This window comes from Polistes canadensis, unplaced genomic scaffold (genome assembly GCF_001313835.1).
Source record: "Polistes canadensis isolate GaletaPanama2010 unplaced genomic scaffold, ASM131383v1 scaffold_35, whole genome shotgun sequence".
Lineage (NCBI taxonomy): Eukaryota > Metazoa > Arthropoda > Insecta > Hymenoptera > Vespidae > Polistes > Polistes canadensis.
This window is the reverse complement of record NW_014569582.1, coordinates 1,032,468-1,053,494: the sequence shown is the minus strand read 5'-3', so window position 1 is coordinate 1,053,494 and position 21,027 is coordinate 1,032,468. Positions and strand designations below refer to the sequence as shown.

Sequence of the window (21,027 nt, the reverse complement as noted above, 5' to 3'; positions counted from 1 at the left end):
GTGTGAATAGTGCAGTGTTTGTTAAAATGTATTCACATTTTAATAATTAAATTCATTTGGAAATTCGCTTAACACTAGATTTACGGATGTTTTATTCACTATTATTTAAAAACTTTTAAACATTGATTGAATGAGAGGTGGGCTAGAGGGGAGGAATTACTATTTACGTATATTTCATTATGACATTAAAAATCGACTTGTATTTAAAAAAAATAATATTTAAGTTTTATGTACGTGTAGCATATGATATAAAGAAAATATATATAATAATACATATAAATATATATAAAAAAAATTTGAAATAAGTCAAATTGGCCTAGTCCATAAATCTAGTCTTAATTGAATTAACTGCATGTAATGCAGTTGTAGAGTCAGTGCATTGTCATCGTCATCCTAAGGGTAGGAGACCCATCGTGCATTCATCAATGAAGATTCGAAGTAAGTATATTTTTGTATTAAATCTATTCTCAATTATTTTAATATTTGTTTGTTATAAAAGCAATATTAATAGTTCTGTTTTTTCTTCTGTTTCAGATTACTATTGCAATCGTGCGCGAAGCAATATACGGGAGTGTTGGTATCGTCTAAATGTATTTAAAATCACGGATTATAGAAGCACGTATGTTCGTTCATCTCAATTCGCTCGGGTTACGCGAGTGTATTATAAATTTTTCACATTAAATTGACAGCGAACAAAGCAGTAATTGTAATAGAATTTGTACGATCAAAGTTGTATTTTTATTTTTAAACAGTCGCACAGACTGTTCGCGTATTAGAGTCAGTGCATCAATGAAGATTTTAAGTAAAGTGTGTGTTTTTTTGTACTTGCATTGACTGCGTGCAAAGCAGTCTTTGGAAGCAGTTGTAGAGTCAGTGATCGGGCGCATAATAAATTAAAATCATACGCGAATTAAAGTCAGTGTTGTTCGCCGTATAATACAATTTCGGTTTCGCGATAAGAAACTCATCTATAGTTTCTTATTTTCGTTWATAACGCGTTATTAGATTCACGCGAGATGCATCACCATGGTGCCATGGAGCTGCATCCCATTGGAATGCATTGTAAGTATTCATTTTTATTTATATTTTATTCGATTTTATTTTATATGGTTTTGGATCATATTATAGATAACTTATCGTTTTGTTCTATTTTATTTTGCAGACGGAACGACGGATTTTCTTCCTCTTCAAAGATGTGGAATGGTTTCTTCGATGGAGAGATCTTCTTTAATAGTAAATCGAGTAAATCTCCGATCGTCAGACTACAGTACTAGCTACGAAGTAGGAGTGTTTTGGAGCCACCGCAGAACTTCTAATGCCGACTGTTCATATTTCATATATGCGTTATTTTAATTTTAAAATGCCACGTATATGCTATATAACGGTTGGTAACGAGTGAGTCAGAAAATTTAAAGTTCCTCCGGTGCTCAATCATGTCGAGGATGAAAGGTCCTAATCGGCACGAGCTACTGGTTGTAATTATTTTCAAAAATTATTGACGAGCACATGAGTTATTCTTTTTTAGGAATAACTCATGGAAAATGTATATTTTTTGTATATTTTAATAATTCAGGATAGGTCTTCTTGTTTCATCGATTAAATTCCGCTTAATTAACAGTAGAATTAATTAATGCACTTTCTTTTATATTTCGTGTTTTACTCGCGTTAATAATGGTAAAATCGAGCATTAATTTACTCGATTTCATCCAGACAAGCATGTAATATTGTCTTACATGCGCATTGCTTCGTGCTTAGCTTATCTAATTGCGTTTAATATTGATATATMGATACTACTATATTATAAATAAATAAGCAAGAAGACAAACTTATTCGCGACGGATAGATTCTAGCAGTTAAGTGGTGGCTCAAAGCCCAGTTCGTTAATTAGAACAGCYAACTTAATGAAAGGAGTCGTCCGAGGATTTTTATATTCATTCATTTTAGTCTTTTAAAATTCTTTAAAACTTTTATAATTTTGTGAAAAGTCATATATTACTTGTAGAGTCTTAGCCCGCTTAGATCTATGAAAGAACTGTTTTTATATGTTAATCAATTTTTAGATTAGGATTTTCAGCTATTAATATACTAATTCCCCGTTTCTCCCCCCTATGCTTTCTGCGTTCTCATCTATGCGTGTGCCCAGGTGTTACACGTATGGGTGAGAAACGGTTAGTATGGGTTTAGTTGTAATTTATTCCCATATTGGCGGCTGTTATTGTGTTAGTGGTTGCACGATGTACGTTGCACCTGTATGTGCGTATTAGGTAGTGTGTACTGTACATCGTTTCGCGATATTTTTTAATTAATACATCATTTATTACTGATAGCATTACTTCTACATATCACGTGTTATATGAAAAACACGCGCGTGTTTCTTTATTTTTATATTTATATATAAATATTTCTAATTTTCTTTTTTGATAATCGTTTTGCATAGTAGAGTTACCGCATTTATTTGCGGAAACTTTGATATACTCGTATATTACTAGTATGCATATATACTAGTGTATACTTGTATTTTTGCTGTAGTTTTTTATGCAATAATCACTAGCCTTGGCAGCCGATTACAGCAATTGGTACGTACCCCCATAAAATTAGAAAACACGCGTTTGAACTAGGGTGTCGGAGGTGCCCCGGGGCATGCTCTCTAGTTTAGGCTTTTGCACCCTGGTGGTATGTRAGAGAATCGTGGAGTGAGTGGGTGGGTACGATTGTGTATTTGATCTTTCTAAATATGGGTGATTGGCAGGCAGGTAGCATACTTCTCTGAGCGAATGTGAATACTTTAATTTTAAGTAGGTAGGATCCAGGAAAGGCAVTAGGCTTGCTTCCACTCCGGAGTGGAAATTTCACCTCCTGGTTTATACAGAATTGTTACAAAATTATATCATTTCATTGTATTATGATTGCTTTGTAAATCTATTTTGTGACTCTTCTGTAATCTTTATTATGTATCATGATTCAAAGAGATTTGCAACCGTTTGAAAGATTCGTTTCTATTTCGATTCTATCTCGTACGAGATAGAGTCGAATCAAATCTGCAAAGTCTTTGATGAATTTGATACTTAGTTTTAAGTATTACAATATTTGCACCTCGCACAATCGCGATTTTTCTCAATTAGAAATATTTGATATAATTCAATATAACGAATAAATGAAATAAAAGTATTGCAAGAAAATGCATTACAWATATTGCATTATTTATTTCCATTTGATTTTATTATTCGACATTAAAAGTGCGAAGTGTTATTAGGTCATCGATGGAAAATATTAACTGTTTGGACATTTTATTAAATGTACTCGTGTATAGTTAATGAATTCTAAGTTCATTCATGATCCACGAGCTACAGTCGCTAACGGGAATTGTAAATTAATTTTTTAATAGTTGACAAATATAATAGAGTCATCACTAAAAGTAGAATTATTTAAARAAGTAGCATGAACGAAAATTAATGACTATTTTTCATATATATCTTTTCATATGAAATATATATTTTATTGATATTAGTATTATTAGCAGTTAAGAGTAATCGTTYGAAAATGTCTTTAAATCGTTCAGAATTGTAGTATCATAATCTGGCATATTACAACGGCATGATATTAGAATAGAATCGATTCTTTACATAGCGAACAATCTTCCTTTCGGCAGAGATATTTCTCGACCAAAAGGCAGTAATATGGTCTATGTAAAAAGCTCAGGATGTCTACTAATAAAACTTTTCTTTTCAGGATTGTTAGGGTCGTGTGTTAGGGTTGTATTAGGCTTTATTTCTTCTTATRTTTTAATATCAGGGACGATTCTAATTCTGTATCATTAACCGTTGTAATATGCTATATTCTGATAGTACACTTTTTGAAYGATTGACGTTTCTTATCAGAGACTCTTATCTTGCTCGCACGTAAGAATTGTCCAAATGGAGTAGGGCACGAAGAAAAGGAGAGGCTTAATGCCGAAGACTATTACTTTATTGTGGTTGAGGAGGGCAACTACTATTTAGATTATTGAGTTATTGTCGGAGGTTCAACAGCATGTTCGAACTTTCGAAAATGGCTCTTTAGTCATTTTTWTGTATTTTATTGTATCATTATATTGCTCGTCAATAATTTGTTATWGTTACTGCAAGAATAGATTATTAATATATTTTTCTTTTTGTTACAGGTGATCATCGTTGGATTTAATCTATCAACCCTTTTTAATTTTCGTGGATTGGAGCATTCTAGAAGTTGCTCCTTTTTTTAATATATGTTTATTTGCATTTCTGAAGGCAAACACACTTGAAATAATAAATATAAATCATTACAGTGCTAACAAAAAAGTATTAAATAAAAATTTTAATGAAATGTACTAAAGATTTAGAACATTTTAATTATCAAATGAATTATTATTAAAAATGTTCCTACTTCTTTTTAGACTATCTACAATACGATTTGCTCGTTTTATTTTTCGTTTTTTTAATAATCTATATAGATGTTTTTCATTGTTAGTTTTCTATTGAAAGAAAAGTATATCCTATCAATATTTTTTTTGCAAAAGATGTGTTGTTTTTTTTTTGTGGCTAGACGTACTGTACACGCAGTTATACGTGTATCTTCATTATAACATTTTTGGGGGTTTACATTATGAATAGAATAACATCGGTCACGAAAATGTACCTATTATACATATTAATTATCCAATAATTTAATTGAAATTTTATGGTACATAAATCCTGTACTTATATTCATCGCATGCCAGAAATATTACTGAAAATAGAACACTCTACGGTTAAATAAAAAATTAAACAAAATCTTTTCTATCCAAGATCATACTTCTGTGACAAATAACTCCAACAACTTACTATATCAGTCAAATCAGCTTAATCATCGATATTATTAAACTTATTAATCGATTCACCCACACTCTAATAATCCTTTTTTTTATTTTTACGCGAAGGATATCGAGATCACATAAATATTTATATATGTGATAAATTATACAATAGAATAATTGATCGGTATTTTAGAATATGATCAAATATAGTAATCGAAGGATGACTTTAAAGATGGTATTCGCAAGGATCTTTCGTTTTCTCGTTGAATTTATACGATCGTTCGTAAGAACATCGAAAGGACATCTCGATCGAGTGACGAAAGGGATTCGAGATTCGGTTATACGTTTCTTATATCGAATGTTTGGTTACATCCGGTTCTCTCCTTGTCCACCGATCGTTTCCTTTTTATATTTATTTCAACCATTTCTGTCTCCTTTCTTTCTTTCCTTCTTTCCTTCTTTCCTTCCTTTCTTCGTTCCTTCATTTCTTTCTTTCTTTCTTTTTTTCTTTCTCTTTCTCTTTCTTCACGTTTCACGCTTGTCTTGTTCGTTCACTCTTTTTGTTACTTTCTTTATCGTTCCGTCTTTCTCTTCCTTTCTCAGTCACCCTTTTCCATCTTGAGGACGAAGGAAGGGTTCTTGCTCTCTCACCCATTCCAATTCAGATTTTTCGTTTTCGTTGCAGCTGTCGACGATGAACAAGAAGCTGGACCAGCTGGTATACGTGCCGAGTAAAAGATAGGAACACTCTTAAAGTTTATCGAACGCAAACACCAGATTATCTTCTGTTGAGACACAAACTTCATCAAATTATTTATTATTAATCTTTTATATATTTTTTTTTTTTTATGTATTTCTCATTAGATCATCCATAATTTTTATAATATTGAAATCGTTGTTTTTCTGTTAGATCAAAAATCGTAGTATTAAAAGTTTATCTTATTGCTAGAAAAAAAATCATGTTATAAATTAGATTATTTGACAAAAAATAGGACAATCTTCTTCTACTTGAATATTTCTTACAGAGATACACGAAAAAGGTTTTGCGTTTCGATAAATTTATTAACATTCTACTGCTCGAACATTTAATTTAAAAAAATATAGAGATTTTCAATAATCATATATTTAAAAACAAAAGAAAATGTATAAAAATCTTAGATAGTTATCCGATAGTAAAAATAGTGGAAAAATTTTCATACGGTTCGTAAATGAAATGAAAGAAAGTTAAAAAATAAAAAAAAAGCATGTCAGATCAGGGAGATCTATGAAAGGAATGGCGCTAGGCAGGCCTTCCAAGTCGGCCTAATTAATCGGGAAGATAAAAAGGTTGTTATGTAGAAAAAGGAAAAGAAAGGGAGAGGGAAGAATCCAAGCTTCGTTAACGTTAAAGTCGGATCATTGGTCTTTCCTTTTCTCGCTTCTATACAAATACATATCTGTCTGTCTTCGTATATGTATGTGTATGCGTATATATGCGTGTGTAAATCCTTAGTTGAGTCTTATAGCTTACGATCGACCATTGGAGGATTCCGGTTTTCCATCGGGATTAAAACTCCCGCCGAGAATGATGATTTCCGGTGGCGTCTCTTTCTTGTCCTACCTTCGTTCATATATTCCTTCGAGTGTGTCGCGAACATTCATTCTCTCTCTCTCTCTCTCTCTTCTCTCTTTCTCTCTCTCTCTCTCTCTCTCTCTCTTCTCTCTYTCTCTCTCTCTCTCTCTCTCTCTCTCTTCTCTCTTTCTCTCTCTCTCTCTCTCTTTCTTCACGGGTTCGCCTAGAAAACAATCACGTATGCTGCCTGCATTGTACTTCTTCCACAGTTTATCCGCGTTCACGTTCTTCGTATTCGTGTGCATTGGGCTCGCGAGCGCAAACGCGCTCGTGCCCTCGAACAAGAAAGAAAGAGAGAATGATAGAATGAGCGAGAGAAAGAAAGAGAGAAAGAGAGAGACAAAGAGAACGTCCGATGACTTTTTACCGACCTGCAACGGCGGAGTTCATTCATGAAGTCGGCGTCTCTTACCGTGAAACCTCTCGGAACGATGAACGAATCGTGAGAGAGAAAGAGATAAAATGAACAAAACAAAAAAAAAAACGTTAAAAAGAAAGAAAAAGAGAGAGGGAGAGAAAGAGAGAGAGAGATCGGCCATCGAAGGCAAAGCCAACGAACGAATAAGAATGCGGCTAAGGGTTAATTGCACGCATTACACAATTGCAAGATACGTTGTGCATCTCAATTGAAGAAAGACGTCGCCTATATTTTCCTTCGTTTTATCTTTTTCAATTCTAATAAGAGAGACGTGCAATGATGTAATCGATTAATAGTCCTTCTAATGTTGGTCAACGTCTCTCAAATGATAGGATGATAGATTTAACTTACAATTAGTGTCGATTCATAAATAAGTAGTGTGTCTTATAATAATGATTAGATCCATTAAATGTTCGGTTAGAAACAATTTATTTGAAGATTTTAATATATATATATATATTGGCTTGGAGTTAATAAATTTATTTGTAAAGATTATTATTTATCATTGAAGTATTTTTGTTTGTTTTTTTTTATTAAAATAATTATTATTTTATTATACAACACTATAGGTATGGTAACGCGTTTAAAATTTAGTAGCATTGTTATTGAACCAAAAAAATGATCGTTATTTTATAACATTATTTAAGATAGATACATATTATTTTACACAAGCAATCTTGAAGTTCTACACAATATATTTTATAATCCAGTCCAGCGTGTTCCGTACAAGCATAAATTAAATACTACTCGCCGTCACGGGGAACGAACGCGAATCGCAGGCATAAATATCTACTGGAGATAACAAAATAAAAAGAAAAAAATGAGAGAATGGGGATGGGGAGGGAGGGGGGGGGAAAGAAGGGATAAGATGAAATGGGATGGGTTTAAATAGGTTGGGATGGTACTCAGGATACCACCACCATACCTGTATGCATATAAGAGAACAACGCATGCATATTATTACTCTTCGGTTGAGAAGATGCCGCGACGACGATACCAACGAGACAAATCGAAGTTTTTCATCAACGAACCTGTCCACTATACTCGAACTCGTCTTCCTTCGTTTTAAACCGGCCAACCATGTAATCCTTATTCTCTATCTCATACTACACATACTCTTTTGATATTCTAGAGTTCACTCATTCGTTTGATACGATCCAACTAAAGCGGGTATAGTAAATCGAGTTTATAAACATTTTCACACGCTATTGAACGATTATTATACTATTATATTGCGTTTCTAATAAACTCAGATTATTTCTTTTTTCTTTTTTTTTTTTTTTTTTTGTTTTCTTTAAATATGCATTTTATTCCGCAAGTCGTTGTAATATTCACTTATTGTGTTCATTTCATACGGTTTACTTACATTTTTTCTTTTTTTTTCTTTTTGTAGAATTTATTCAAATTTTTAATATTTAATTCGCATATATTTTGTGTGAAAAAATAAAGCATAATTGACATATAATAATCGATCAATAATATGTTTACAAGCAAGTCGTTGTTCATTCACGCGTGAAATTTTCTTTATCCGATTGTAAGATATAATATTATTAATGTAAGATACTGGTTTTCGAAATAGGAAAATTTATCATAGAATAATTATCTGAAACGTTTTTTTTTTTTTCTAATAACGTTTCTAAAAAGATATATTTAAGTGGACATTGGATGTAATTTGTAAATGTCTAAAATATTGGCTAGGTTTTATCATTGATATAATATGATTGCACATGAATTTTGTTGTTTTTAAAACGTTAGTAAATCTTTACGAGACCTATAATATTAGTCTTTTTTTTTTTTTTTTTTACAATCGAGAGGATAATTTCCCAGGACATATCTGAAAGGATAATAACCGATGAACGCGTACGATTGCGTTCGGCGATGTCAGCGTGCGAGAAGAGTAGGTTCATCGCGATGATCGTCAAAACGTGAGACGGACTCTTTCTTTCAAGGCCAGTTACTTGGAGACCGTATTAGGAAACTTGCGATCGTTCTGCAAAATCAGATGAAGGGAAGATTTTTTTTTCAACTTCACGCCGGCCATTACCATACCAAGAGTGGATTATTTTATACACACACACATATATATATATATGTGTTCACCACGTACGGTGTGGTGAACACCCCGAGGTATAAAATTGCATCGTCAGTTTGCATATATGAAACTTAAAGAAAGATAAGATAAAATAATTGCAGTTGTGTTTGTTTATTTGTTTGTTTGTTTTGCTTTTCTTTTTTTTTTTATTTCTTTAACGATGCAATGAAAAGTATCAATGATTATTACAAAATGTTTGCACGTATGGGTGTCCTAAGACGCGTTCCGCGTCTCCTTCCCACAAGCGTTCGTGTTCGTGGTCGCCAAAATTCTTCTTTTTTTCATTCGAGCTCTGCTGCGAAGCCGTATTAGGAAACCTGCAGTCATTGTGCTTGCCTCGTTTGAACGAAGACGAAGACGAAGACGATGAAGACGATGAAGAAGAAGACCAACAACAGCAGTGAAGAAGAAAGACTATCCTTTTCTCTTTCTCTCTCTCTCTCTCTCTCTCTCTCTCGTTTGCAAAAAGTTCTTCAATACTATAAGGACAATAAGAGAAAACGTGTTACGCGCAGGACCCCTTGCTACTTTCTATAATTACTACACGGTCTCTCTAATTTCTCATGCGAATGTCCTTTCTTCATTCCACGTCCTATCCGAAAAAAAAAACACTTTGATTCGATTACTTTTCTATTTTTTTTTTTTTTTTTATTTCATTTTAAGATCATCACTAATCTTATTGATAATTGTTTGTGTATCTCTAATTGTAAGTAAATGAATTTAATTTATTCTATATTCATTTTCCAATAGTTATGTGTGAATATTTTGTTCAAGAATTTATAGTAATCAAGTTGTTGTGTTCGATTAAAATTTTTAAATTAATATATTAAGTGTTCGCAGTATACGCGTAGGTGTGAGGATGGTTTATGTACATACGTAGGTGATTGGATTTGTATCATTAATAAAACGTTCCAGTATACTGTTTCTTTTTCTTTTTTTGTTTTTTTTTCTGAGAGAGAGAGAGAGAGAGAAAATAGAAAAAGACTAAGGTTGATTGATAGAAGAAAAATAGGAAGCAAGGTTTTCTCGTTATGAATGTTACGGTGATCTTTTTTTGTGATTAAATTTGATCAATTAACAAGTTTTTAATTGATAATAAGAAAAACATTATTGAGTAGTGTATAGATTTGAGATAGGTTTATATATGTATAGGTGATAGGGTTTCTCTCATTTAAAAAAAAAACAAATAATAGAAAATAATAAACGTATGTGTTTAGGATGATAAGAAATGATTTTCTATGAACAATTTTTCCAATTTTTTGTCGTTAATATCCCCCCTTTATTGAATTCACTTTTCCTATTACTAAAAACTTGTGTCTATCAAAGAGTAAAATATTAAATGCATTCTCTATAGAGAGACTAATGATAACTATACACCAACGTAATTATCTATCGAGTTATTTAGTAATTTCAAGTAAATAGGATCAAAAGAATTTCAAACTTTTCCGTAAGTTGTTCTTTTAAAAGAAAGTTAACTATGTAATAACTTTATCTTTCAGTGCACTTGTATCGATCTTTCTACCGGAAAGACATCTCTCTCTCTCTCTCTCTCTCTCTCTTGTCCTCTCTTTAGATCCCAGCATCGAAAGAGTCACAGGAAATACCACGTCTCTTTCCCGTATCGTTGTGGCCGACGTTTTCTGCGAAAACATCTGAGAATTACGTCGGATCCTTCCACCATGAGTTCGCTGATCGCTCGGTGGACGGCGGGGACCTTCTTTACTTTTTCGATATATCGAAGTAAGAGAATAAAAAGAGGAAGGGGTGGAGAGAGGTAAAGGAGAAGAAGTACACGAACATTTACACATAAAATGTATACCTGTAAATACGCTCAAACGCGCGTGTACATTTACATCTACATATAAACACACATAAACGTGTATATACATATACACACACATACACTGTATTCGAAAAGTGGTCGGTTGGTATGTGCTCGCGTGCTCGCATACCTGAGGTGAATGCGTGTATGCACTCAAAGAAAAAGAGAGAGAGAGAGAGAGAGAGAGAGAGACTGGACGTCTGTATATATTAGAGAGAGAACGAGAGAGAATGAGAGAGATGGTAAAGCTTCAAGGTTAGCCAGAGAGACGTATGAATGGACGTATGCATGAATGGGTTGCTATACGCACTCGAGAGAGGCCAACTGGTATTGGACGCCAGTCTTCGATACGCACCTTGCTTTCTCTCTTTCTATCTTTCATTCTTTCTTTCTTTTGTATTTTATCTTTCAATACGCGTAAGAGTAGATATTTTTTATATATCAGTGTACGTGTATTGGTTTATCTTTCTAGGATATGGATAGAAACGTTTGTGTGTATGTATGTATGTGTGTGTGTGTGTGTGTATAGTATCCCCTTATTCATATGATTTTATCTTTTGAGATAAACTATTGTGGTGCAGTTATCTTTTTTAATTTTCTATTCAAGATTAATTGGGTAGTGTAATTTTTTGAGATTTGATATCTCGTTTAATTATGTATATAATAAGAAGATATTCTTTTAATTAATTATTTTAATATGTGTTTTTTTTCTTTTTTTTTTTTTTATTAAGAAATATAATAATAGGTGAAATCTCGAAAGAGAGATATGATGATGGTCATTAGAAAATTGTGAAATATTTCTAGATATGTAGATATCAATTATTTATTTCTCTAGATATTTTTTTTTCAATATTTACTTTAACGTGTAGTAATATTTTGTTTAGCTAGAACATATGAAATCAAAGGTAGGATAAACATTTTTAAATTGTCATAACTCTTTTCAAGTAATAATTCAATATATTTATATTATGGGAATTTTTTGTTTATTTGTTTTTTTTTTTTTAAAGCAAGAAAGTATGAAATGAAAAAGAAAATAACGATGATAACAATTTAAAAATCATTTATTGTCAGCTTGCTATCGTAACCTAGAAAAACCATTGAACTTTTTCTCTTTTTTTTTTTTTTTTTTTGTTGAAAAAAGAGAGGGTAAGGAAATTAAAAAAAAATAAAAATAACGAAGAGAATAGAAGGAAGAAAAGATAAACATCGGTATTGTTTTCTTTTGTCAAAGATGCGTTTTTAATACCTGCGAAGGACGGTTTTCCTGATGCATTTTAAGTAAAAAAAATTGTATTCGATCAAAATTTTTTGTTTTGTTTTCTCTTTCTTCTTTTCTTTTATAAACAATATCGGATATAACGATATATACAAGTGTTACGATTCATTAGAAACGATTTAAATGTGGATTTCTTTGTTCGTAAAAAAAAAAACAGTTGTTTTTGTTTTGTCGCGTTGTGCAACATCTGTTCAAACACACAATTTCGCAAATAAAAAATATTCCTTTCCTATCATTTATTTTCTTTTTCTTTTCGCAGATAATCAGGCACGCGTGATATTTTTTCGCACATTTGTTACACCGTGCGACACAAAATTATGCGTTTTATTTAAAACACGGTTTTTATACGCGCATGTTTACGTACACGTATATAAGTCGTACAAATATATTCGTTTAAATGATACCATATATAATAATCATATTAATTATAATAATATTTAATTAATAATAATTATAATCATAATAATAATAATAATAATAATAATAAAAAAAACGATACGTTTTTTTTGATTTAACAAGAGTATAAATAGGACTAGATTTCGTTAGACTGCGTTTCTATCGATTAACACGATATTTAAATGATATAGTCTTTAAAAAAGAAAATAACATAAGTATATTCGATAAACAAAAAAAAAAAAAAATAAGAACGTCGCGTTTTTTTTATTCAAAAGTCTCACTCTTGGTTGCACTCAATAGAATAAAAACAAAAACAAGAAGAACAACAACAACAACAACGACAAATGCACTTTCCCGTTTGTTTTTTTTCTTTTTTTTTTCTTTTTTTTTCGTTTTCTAATCGATATATATATTATATTAATTATTAATAAATTATAACGTTGTGGAAATAACTAGAGGGAAGACTTTCATCAACACATTTTTCTTTTTATTTCATTTATATTTCTATAATTTCTTTTTTTTTTTTGTTCCTATATCCTTTTCTTTTTCTTTACAATAATTTAGATTAAAAAAATAAATCGGAAAAAGTTAAAATTCTTTCGGACTTTCACTTTTCTCTGTCACGAAGTTGTCGAGCCTCGAGAAACACTGTTCTTTGGTTAACACGTTCTTCTTCTTTAACTTCTTTTTTATTTATTTATCTGTCTATCTCTGTGTGTGTGTGTTTATGTGTATGTGTATGTATTAACACACGTACATTCCAGTCTCCCATCTTTGGCACAAAAGCTGTGATCGATTTTACATCGGAGTTTCTCGATAGAAGGAAAGACGAAGGAAAATAATCGTAAAGAAAATAGAAAACTCGTATGTACAAATAGTTCACATCAATGTACATAATTAATAAATTTGTGTGTTCACTTCGTACGAAAGCTCGCGTATACATAGAACAAATGAATTAAACATCTTACATAATATTACAAAAATAGTTAACATTTTGTCCCCATCGAAAATTATATCATAACGCGAATAATTCAATATTATTTACACACAATACGCACAAAGAACATTTTTTAAATTTATATTTCTTTTCTTTTTTTTTTTTTTTTTAATTACGCATCACAGATCATAAAAGGGGCGTTTATCTAATTTGTAAAATCACCCTTTCATTTTTCTCACCCACCCACCCACTCGTCAACCCTGTCGACCAATTAATTATCCTACGCGTTAACGAATAAAAATTCTCACGTTAATAACGAGCGTTAGATGGATGGGTTCGTAAAATTATTTTTATCCAAAATTTGTCTCTAAGTGCGCGACATTAGCAAATGCAACGCGCGCGCGCGCGTAAATGGAAAAGTAATGAAGAAAAAGAAAAAGATAATAGATAGAAAGAGTGACAGATAAACAGATTATAAGGTAGAAAGAAATAGAAAGTGATAGAACGTTTTTATGACTTATCGGTATTATATAATTTCACTGGTGCATATTTTCATAGCCCCGAGTATACACACTCCCACATAATTTCGTTTAAAAGAAAATAAACTTGATCATTTCGTGGCCGAGAAAATTCGAAGGACAACACACACACACACATACGTACACGTACACGTACACGCACAAGCACACTTTGGATGTTCATAGTGTTCACGTGAGAGGAAGAGTTCGATGATCTTCGACGAATGTAGGTGACCCATCGAGATTTTGATGAGAAATGGGTGATGGTACGATCCCAGTTGCATCACTTTCCACGTCACCCTCAACTATTTCACCCTCCCCGTTATTGGATAACTCGCGCACATTACCCGGTAGATAATCCTTCCAACTTCGGAACAAATATCTCGTGAATTTTCTCAATTGACGAAATTTACAATACGTAGCACCCTCCGCGGATTCCAATTGTTGGGTTTGAATGAGGAAACCTTTTTCTTTAAAGGTCTGTTCGAGTTTTTCCCTTTGAAGTGATTTCCTAGTTTTTCGTTTACGCCGACCATCTTCTTGGCTGTTTGAACGTTGACAAACTACCGGTGGTTGGACTCTCTCGCCAGATGCATTTAAAAATGCACCCGCGGATGATCCTGATTGGCCGGCTTGTTGTTGAAGGGCTTCCCTTGGAAAAAACTCGTAACCTCGCATACTTTTGTCACCTGTTCCACTGTAATATCTGAAGTTACCACCGGAATCCACTGAGAGACTTTTCTTCTCTTGCAAACTCGGTTTGGCACCACCGGTGAATTTGAACTTGCATATGCTCACCTCGGTAGCAGGATTGTTATTATTCTCCGAAGGCATCGGTGGAATGAAAATAGCCGAACGTTTTCGTTTAGTTGGTTGGCCTTGGTGTTGAGCAACTGGTGCATTTCTCTTAGGTCTGGGTGATAACGGTGCTGGAACTGGAACTGTTGAGGGTTGTGGTGTTGTCGGTGTTGTCGGTGACACTGAACTCGAACTTTTTGTGTCCATCATCGAATAGATAGATTTGGGTACTATTTTCTGTTCTTTTTGAGAATATTCCGTGCCACGTGGGAAACACTTGTCATTCTGTGCCATTTTTTGATAATACAGTAACTGTGATTGTAATGCCATAGGATGAATGAAGACACCAGCGTTCGGGAAATACACGAATCCTGGATTTGGTGTAACCATTGGATCCGTAGATCCATCCGATCCATGATTCACGTTGTTGTTATTATTATTGTTAACGTGATTCGTTGAATCTGTTAATCGATTAGCAGAATTTGGAAACGTCGTGCCCAAACACTCGATGTCTTCTCCATCGCTCGAGGCCTCGCTTTTAACTTGTCCAGACTCATAAACGTTTCCATGTTTCCGAAGCAGTCTGATCTTCAATTGATTGAGATCTCTGATGCAGAGATTCAATGGTTCGTCTTGTTCGTTGGTAGTATCTGTCAAGACGAAATTCCGCCTAGTCTCTTGGGTAAGACGTTTTTCTAAAAGACTACTAATCCTATTCTGAACGTCAGTACGTTGGAAGGGTATCTGAGGTGGTAACTGATCCCGACAATCAGGTTTCTCTTGAGGAGATAATCTTTTTTCTTCGTGACCAGGTGTTCCAGGTAATATGGTCCCATAATTCTTGTAAATCAAATGACAAATGTCTGCCTTTTTGGGTTTACGTCCTCTCCGAGGTTTACTATTGTCCAACGTTATTTCACCCATATAGGGTAGATCGGAATATTTCATAGGTGGTCTCGTGGTAGATGTTTGCTGAGAGGATTGTTGAACATGTCCGTGATTATGATTATGATTATGATGATGGTGATGATGATGAGGAGGCACAGTGTAGGCGTGAGACGAAGTGGATGTTATCACCGATCGTCTGGATGCCGATGCTTGACCGGAATTAAAGTTCGTACATTGTTGGGGCATCGTTTGGGGACATAGTTCTTGTTGCATTGCAGCAATGCGTTGCAACCAACCCTGAACATCGGCAATTGGACTAGGCGTTGAAGTAGCACTGGTAGGTGCTGGACTCGGTGCTGTTTGTTCGCTGGTATGAGTAGGTGAGGATGAATTTAAGGCCTCTTGTGCGAGTGACGCCTCGTAATGGTCCAAATATTCTGGTGGTAATGCTTGATGATGAAACTTTAATTTCCATCGCGATTTCCTTCTGCCACGACTGCAACAAAAAAAGAAAAAAAAAAAAAAAAACAAAAAAAAAAGAAATAAGTAATACCAAATATTTCGTTCGACTTTTCTAATTGAAACATTTATTCTTATCTGCGTTTGTCTTTGTCGCAAAGTGAAAAAAAAAACAAATGGGGGGAAAGGGAAAATAGAAAAAAAAAGTATGCGTATTATTCGATAATTGAGTAGAGTCATAAGAAAAGTAAAATATAGGCTCGCTTGAATAACTACAAAGGCAACATCGTTCCTTCATTAACCTCGTCCGTTGTCGATAACTGCATTCCGAACCACACCTCTCTACGGCAATCTAATACACCGCAGTGTAAGACACCTTCGATCGTATGCAGAGGGCATATCTTGACATTTTTACCTTCCTAGAGTTGTTCCATGGCTTACGATCGTTTATATATCGTCGTTTTACTCGGTATACATGTATATGTGAACGTATCTCTATATAATGAAATTCAGTAACGGTAATCGACTGGTGGTATTTCAGCGACGCAGAGGAACTTCTTTTTTCCATCGAACAGTCTCGGCTCCATCTACTGCTCTCGTCGTACGATGTACTTCGACCAGAGAACGAACCAGTTTACCCGGCGCTTATCCTTCTTACTAGCTATCTTAAGTACCTGCTCTCTGCAAGTGGCGCAAGCTTTATGTCGTGGACATCGTTAGCAACGTGATACTGCGTACGCGAGTTCCCTTTAAGATTATTTCGATAGAAACAAGCTACGAGAGAAGTTAGAAATATATTTAAACAATAATCAAGCTACCTAGTCACGATGAATATCACTATTGATTATTCCTAACTGAAAATTCACAAGCACATCTAATTACCTGCTCCTACTCCTATTACTCTGATCGGAGGCACAAGTTTGACCAGGGGTTTCTTCTAACGTTTGAAGTTGACGATGGTGAACAGATTGTTGATCGTTTCCATGTTTACCATCCAACGACACTTGCACCGAACTCGTGTCCGTTTGAGGACTGGAAAAAATCATTCGTATATAACGTTTTGATGATCATGATGATCGATAGCAAAGATTCATTTCAATGATTAAACTTCATTTATATATATTGAACTCACCTAAGTGTACTGGTGTCACGACTACGTTCCTCCTCCTCCTGGGGTTCTTGCTTTACCGCCATTTGTGCCAAAGGCGCCAATGGGCACTTGATTTGCGTTGAGTGATGATGATGATGATGCAGATGCAGATGATTCTGCAAACTGTTATCCGTTAAATCCAAGTCTATGCCAGTTGATTGTGCACGTGGCACGACTTCCTCGGTTTGCATAGTGCCCCCTATGTCAAACAGAAGGGAAAAAAAGCAAAATGCTTGGTCAGACAGAACAACTTTTCCATTATTTATTAATAAAAATGAATAAATAAATAATCATGTTTTCATTGGTTCCCATCTGATCATCATATTTAAATTCATAATGCTAAAAGGTCAGACGTGGGATTTTACAATCGGTTAATAACTATTATTACCACTTTGTCTGAAATAGGTATCGAGTAATATTCATAAAAGAAAAAGTTTTATTAATGAACACGCACTTATTCGCACATATCCACACATATATTCATACAAACATCCGTATACATATTTAACGATTTATATACGTGACGATAAGAGTCGGCGCTTGGTGTAAACCGCGACGGGCGTGAGAAATGGAATAAAACCGAACAAATGCCCACATGCAGATCCTGATTCTGATTTATAAATGCGTTTATGTAGGTTTATCTACTGCGTTTACACGTTTCTATCTGTGTGTATAGGTTTTGTGTGTATATATGTAAGTGTTACACCATTGATGCCACACGTGTGGGTTTTGCGGACGCGTCCAAGGTTTCGGAATCATATAATAAGGAAACGAAGTCATCGTTTATGATCCATGACTTGCTTGTGGCTAGTTTATCGAAGTCTTTATTGTGTGTGTGTGTGTGTGTGTTGTTACCCCATTTTTAGATAATACAGGCTAATTATTTAGGATTTTTGTAGAAATTTATTTATATGTAAGAGGATTAATTGAAATGTTTTGAGCTTAAACCAAAAATATCTTTCAAAATTTGCTAAATGATTTAGATAAATTTAAGGAATTTTTATGCACTTTTTTTTTTACAAAAATTACATTGAAATACACTGCTGAACAATTTTATTGTAAATTATTTTATTACTATTGTAAATTCATATTACTTAACGATATATTTTAAACGAACGTTAACACACAGAGTTTCGTGTCGGAAATATTTAACGAATAATATTGTCGAATAAAAATATAAATCTTATCTTTGTTTTATAATATGTTTTAAACATAAAACAGATATACGCGAAGATTAACTTGGAATATATTGTATTTTAATTCGTTATCAGAGACATTTATTCTCGCGAAAATCTTGTTTCTAGTAAAATCCTTGGAACGATAAAGGATAACATTGATCGTGGTTTGAAAACGATTGGGACGTTGTATTCTTATCGTTTATCTCCTTACAATACACCGCAGCAAATATTTCGCGATGTACTTTTAAACCGAAAAGGTTTGCAAGAGTTTTCTCATAAGATAGAGAATGGTGGTGGTGCTGTAGGGAATATTTTCAAGATTCTTTCGAAAAAAAGAAACCCGACTCGCGAATGAGAGGTTTGCAAAGGCACAGAGAAAGATAACAAAAAAGAAAAAAAAATATGTAAAAGAAAATATAAGAAGAAGAAAAAATGTAGAAACGAGAAGGAGGGAAAGTGGTGGAGGTGGGGGGAGTGGGGGAGGAGATGAAGGAGGTGGTAAAAGAAGAAGAAGAAGAAGAAGCAGCAGCAGTATGTATATAATACTAACTTTACAGCACCGCACCGGATAAAAATATTCAGATACGGAAATAGAACTGGACACACGTACAGCCCACCCAACACCCGCAATTCTTCGACCGTACTTGGCTTTACTCGATCGGGTTTCATTTCTTACAGCCAACCAGCACCTTACTTGCTCCTGTTCTTACTGTTATTGCTACCAAACACCATTTACTGAAGTACTTTCCTTGCACATTCTCAAATATCTGGGATGCTTCAAATGCAACTGTATTTGTTAGAAATGATTTTCTTTCTTTTTTCTTTTATTCTCTCTTTCTCTCTCTCTATATATATTTTCAAGACCAATACCTTTGTTAGAAAGAGAGAAGAGGATATAATTTTTGTTCAATTGAATCCAATAGTTTGTTGGCTAAATTTGTATCGTATTTGCATTAATGCGATTACAAAATTAAAATATACAGAAGTATCTTTTTGTGAATCGTAAATCATCTTTTTCCTTCTCGAAAATCAGGTAAGATGGGGAGAGTAAGGGGTTGGTTGGTTGATTTGAGAATTTGGAAATAAAAAGAAAGATGGTCAGGTTTAACACGCACGGTTGCATGTAAATCGAAGAATGAGAGCACGAATGGGATGTTAAAGGATGTTCAGAGCCAATTTCGATATTTTCTTATGGTGAGTTATAAGATGAAGAAAGAGAGAGAAAGAGAGAGAGAGAGAGTATTAAAGAGAGAAACTATGTTGCGGTTGAGAATGTGTAGAGTCGTTATGCATATGATCAAAACGCGTTCGTATACGCATGGTTGCACGCGAGATATACTTGTAAATCGATATTTCGTTTTTAATCGAGAAAAAACACTACCCGTTGATGTTTCTCCAGTGAAAGGTTTAACAACAACAACAACAAAAAAGAAAGAAAGGAAAATATATAAAATTAAATTAAGATAATAAAATGATGCTGATATATCATAAATTGGATTTTCTCTCTCAAAATTCGTACTCTCTTTCTCTATTATTAATAATATTTAATTTTTACATTTATTTATATTAAATTACACATATATAATTATTAAAAATAGTATATTTAAAAATACATTAGCATAGAGTTAGTCTAATTAATGAATTATTCAAATTAATCATTATATATTTGAATGATAAATTACATATAAAGTATATAATTAATAATAGAATGAAATTTTCTTTTTAAATAATAATGATAAACTTGTTAAATCATACTTGTTTGAATCATTAACGTTTTCCTTATCATAGTGGTGTACCCTTTTTTAATTTATAATTAATTATAACCCGTTAGAAGATAGAGAAAGTATAGTTAAATGTTAAAATACATAACGAATGTAGTACGATAAAGAAAGACAGATAGAAAGAGTGTGAGTAAGAAAGAGAGAAAGAGAGAGAGAGAGAGAGAGAAACGGACACATATGCACATGCACATATACACACATGAAAAGGCAAAAGGCACACCCGATTCATTGAAGCTCGCTTATAGAATGATGCAGGCGGGCGCGTAACTACAATTTATTTTTTGGCTATTTTTAGAGGGCGGCTGGCGTAGCGCCACTATTTTCGGTTCTCTCTCAAATTTCTCACTCCATATTTGGGATTATGTATGACGGGACGGGACTTGCTTGCTTGCTCTCTACACAATTCTCTTGGTGTATCTTTACGAGAGTTACCTACGTCAAATAATACTTTTCTCATCTCTTTCTTTCTTTCTTTTAAAGAAAAGGGAACGTAATAATTTACGACTGAGAGTAAGCTTTTAAAATAATGACATAAAAGATTCGTAAATCATATATATATATGAGAATGAAATGATAAAGTAAAGAAAGATAGAAAAAGGAAGACAGGTATAATTATATTTTCAATTATTTTCTTTTTTGGTTAAATTATTTCCAGTGTTGCGATAATTTAACTAAATTATTTCTCATATTTTTTTTTTTTTTATTCGAATGGAAAGTGAAAGACGACGACGACGCGAATTATCGAAATCGTGAAATCGATACTCCAGAAACGTATAAGCTCGTTGATAGATATTTACGGACAACAAGTGGAAGATACTTAAACGTTTCGTTAAAGTATACGAACCGTGCAATGTGCGTGTGTTCCTATCTTTCTTTCTCTCTCTTTCTATCT

At 33.4% G+C, this 21,027-nt stretch overlaps 1 protein-coding gene across 2 annotated transcripts in view; it reads right to left on the bottom strand.

Annotated features, from left to right (window-relative positions):
• Window positions 1-13,516: 13,516 nt before the first annotated feature.
• The window catches only part of LOC106784467 (putative uncharacterized protein DDB_G0279653), a 30,461-nt gene continuing 22,950 nt past the window's right edge, over window positions 13,517-21,027 (bottom strand). For both annotated transcript variants that reach the window (XM_014744026.1, XM_014744025.1), the window contains exons 2-4: window positions 17,159-17,375; window positions 16,909-17,058; window positions 13,517-16,063 (exon numbers count right to left, since the gene is read on the bottom strand). In XM_014744026.1, the coding sequence (XP_014599512.1) occupies window positions 14,071-16,063; window positions 16,909-17,058; window positions 17,159-17,367 (2,352 nt within the window). In that variant the 5' untranslated portion in view covers window positions 17,368-17,375 and the 3' untranslated portion in view covers window positions 13,517-14,070. The remainder of the gene's footprint in view (window positions 16,064-16,908; window positions 17,059-17,158; window positions 17,376-21,027) is intronic.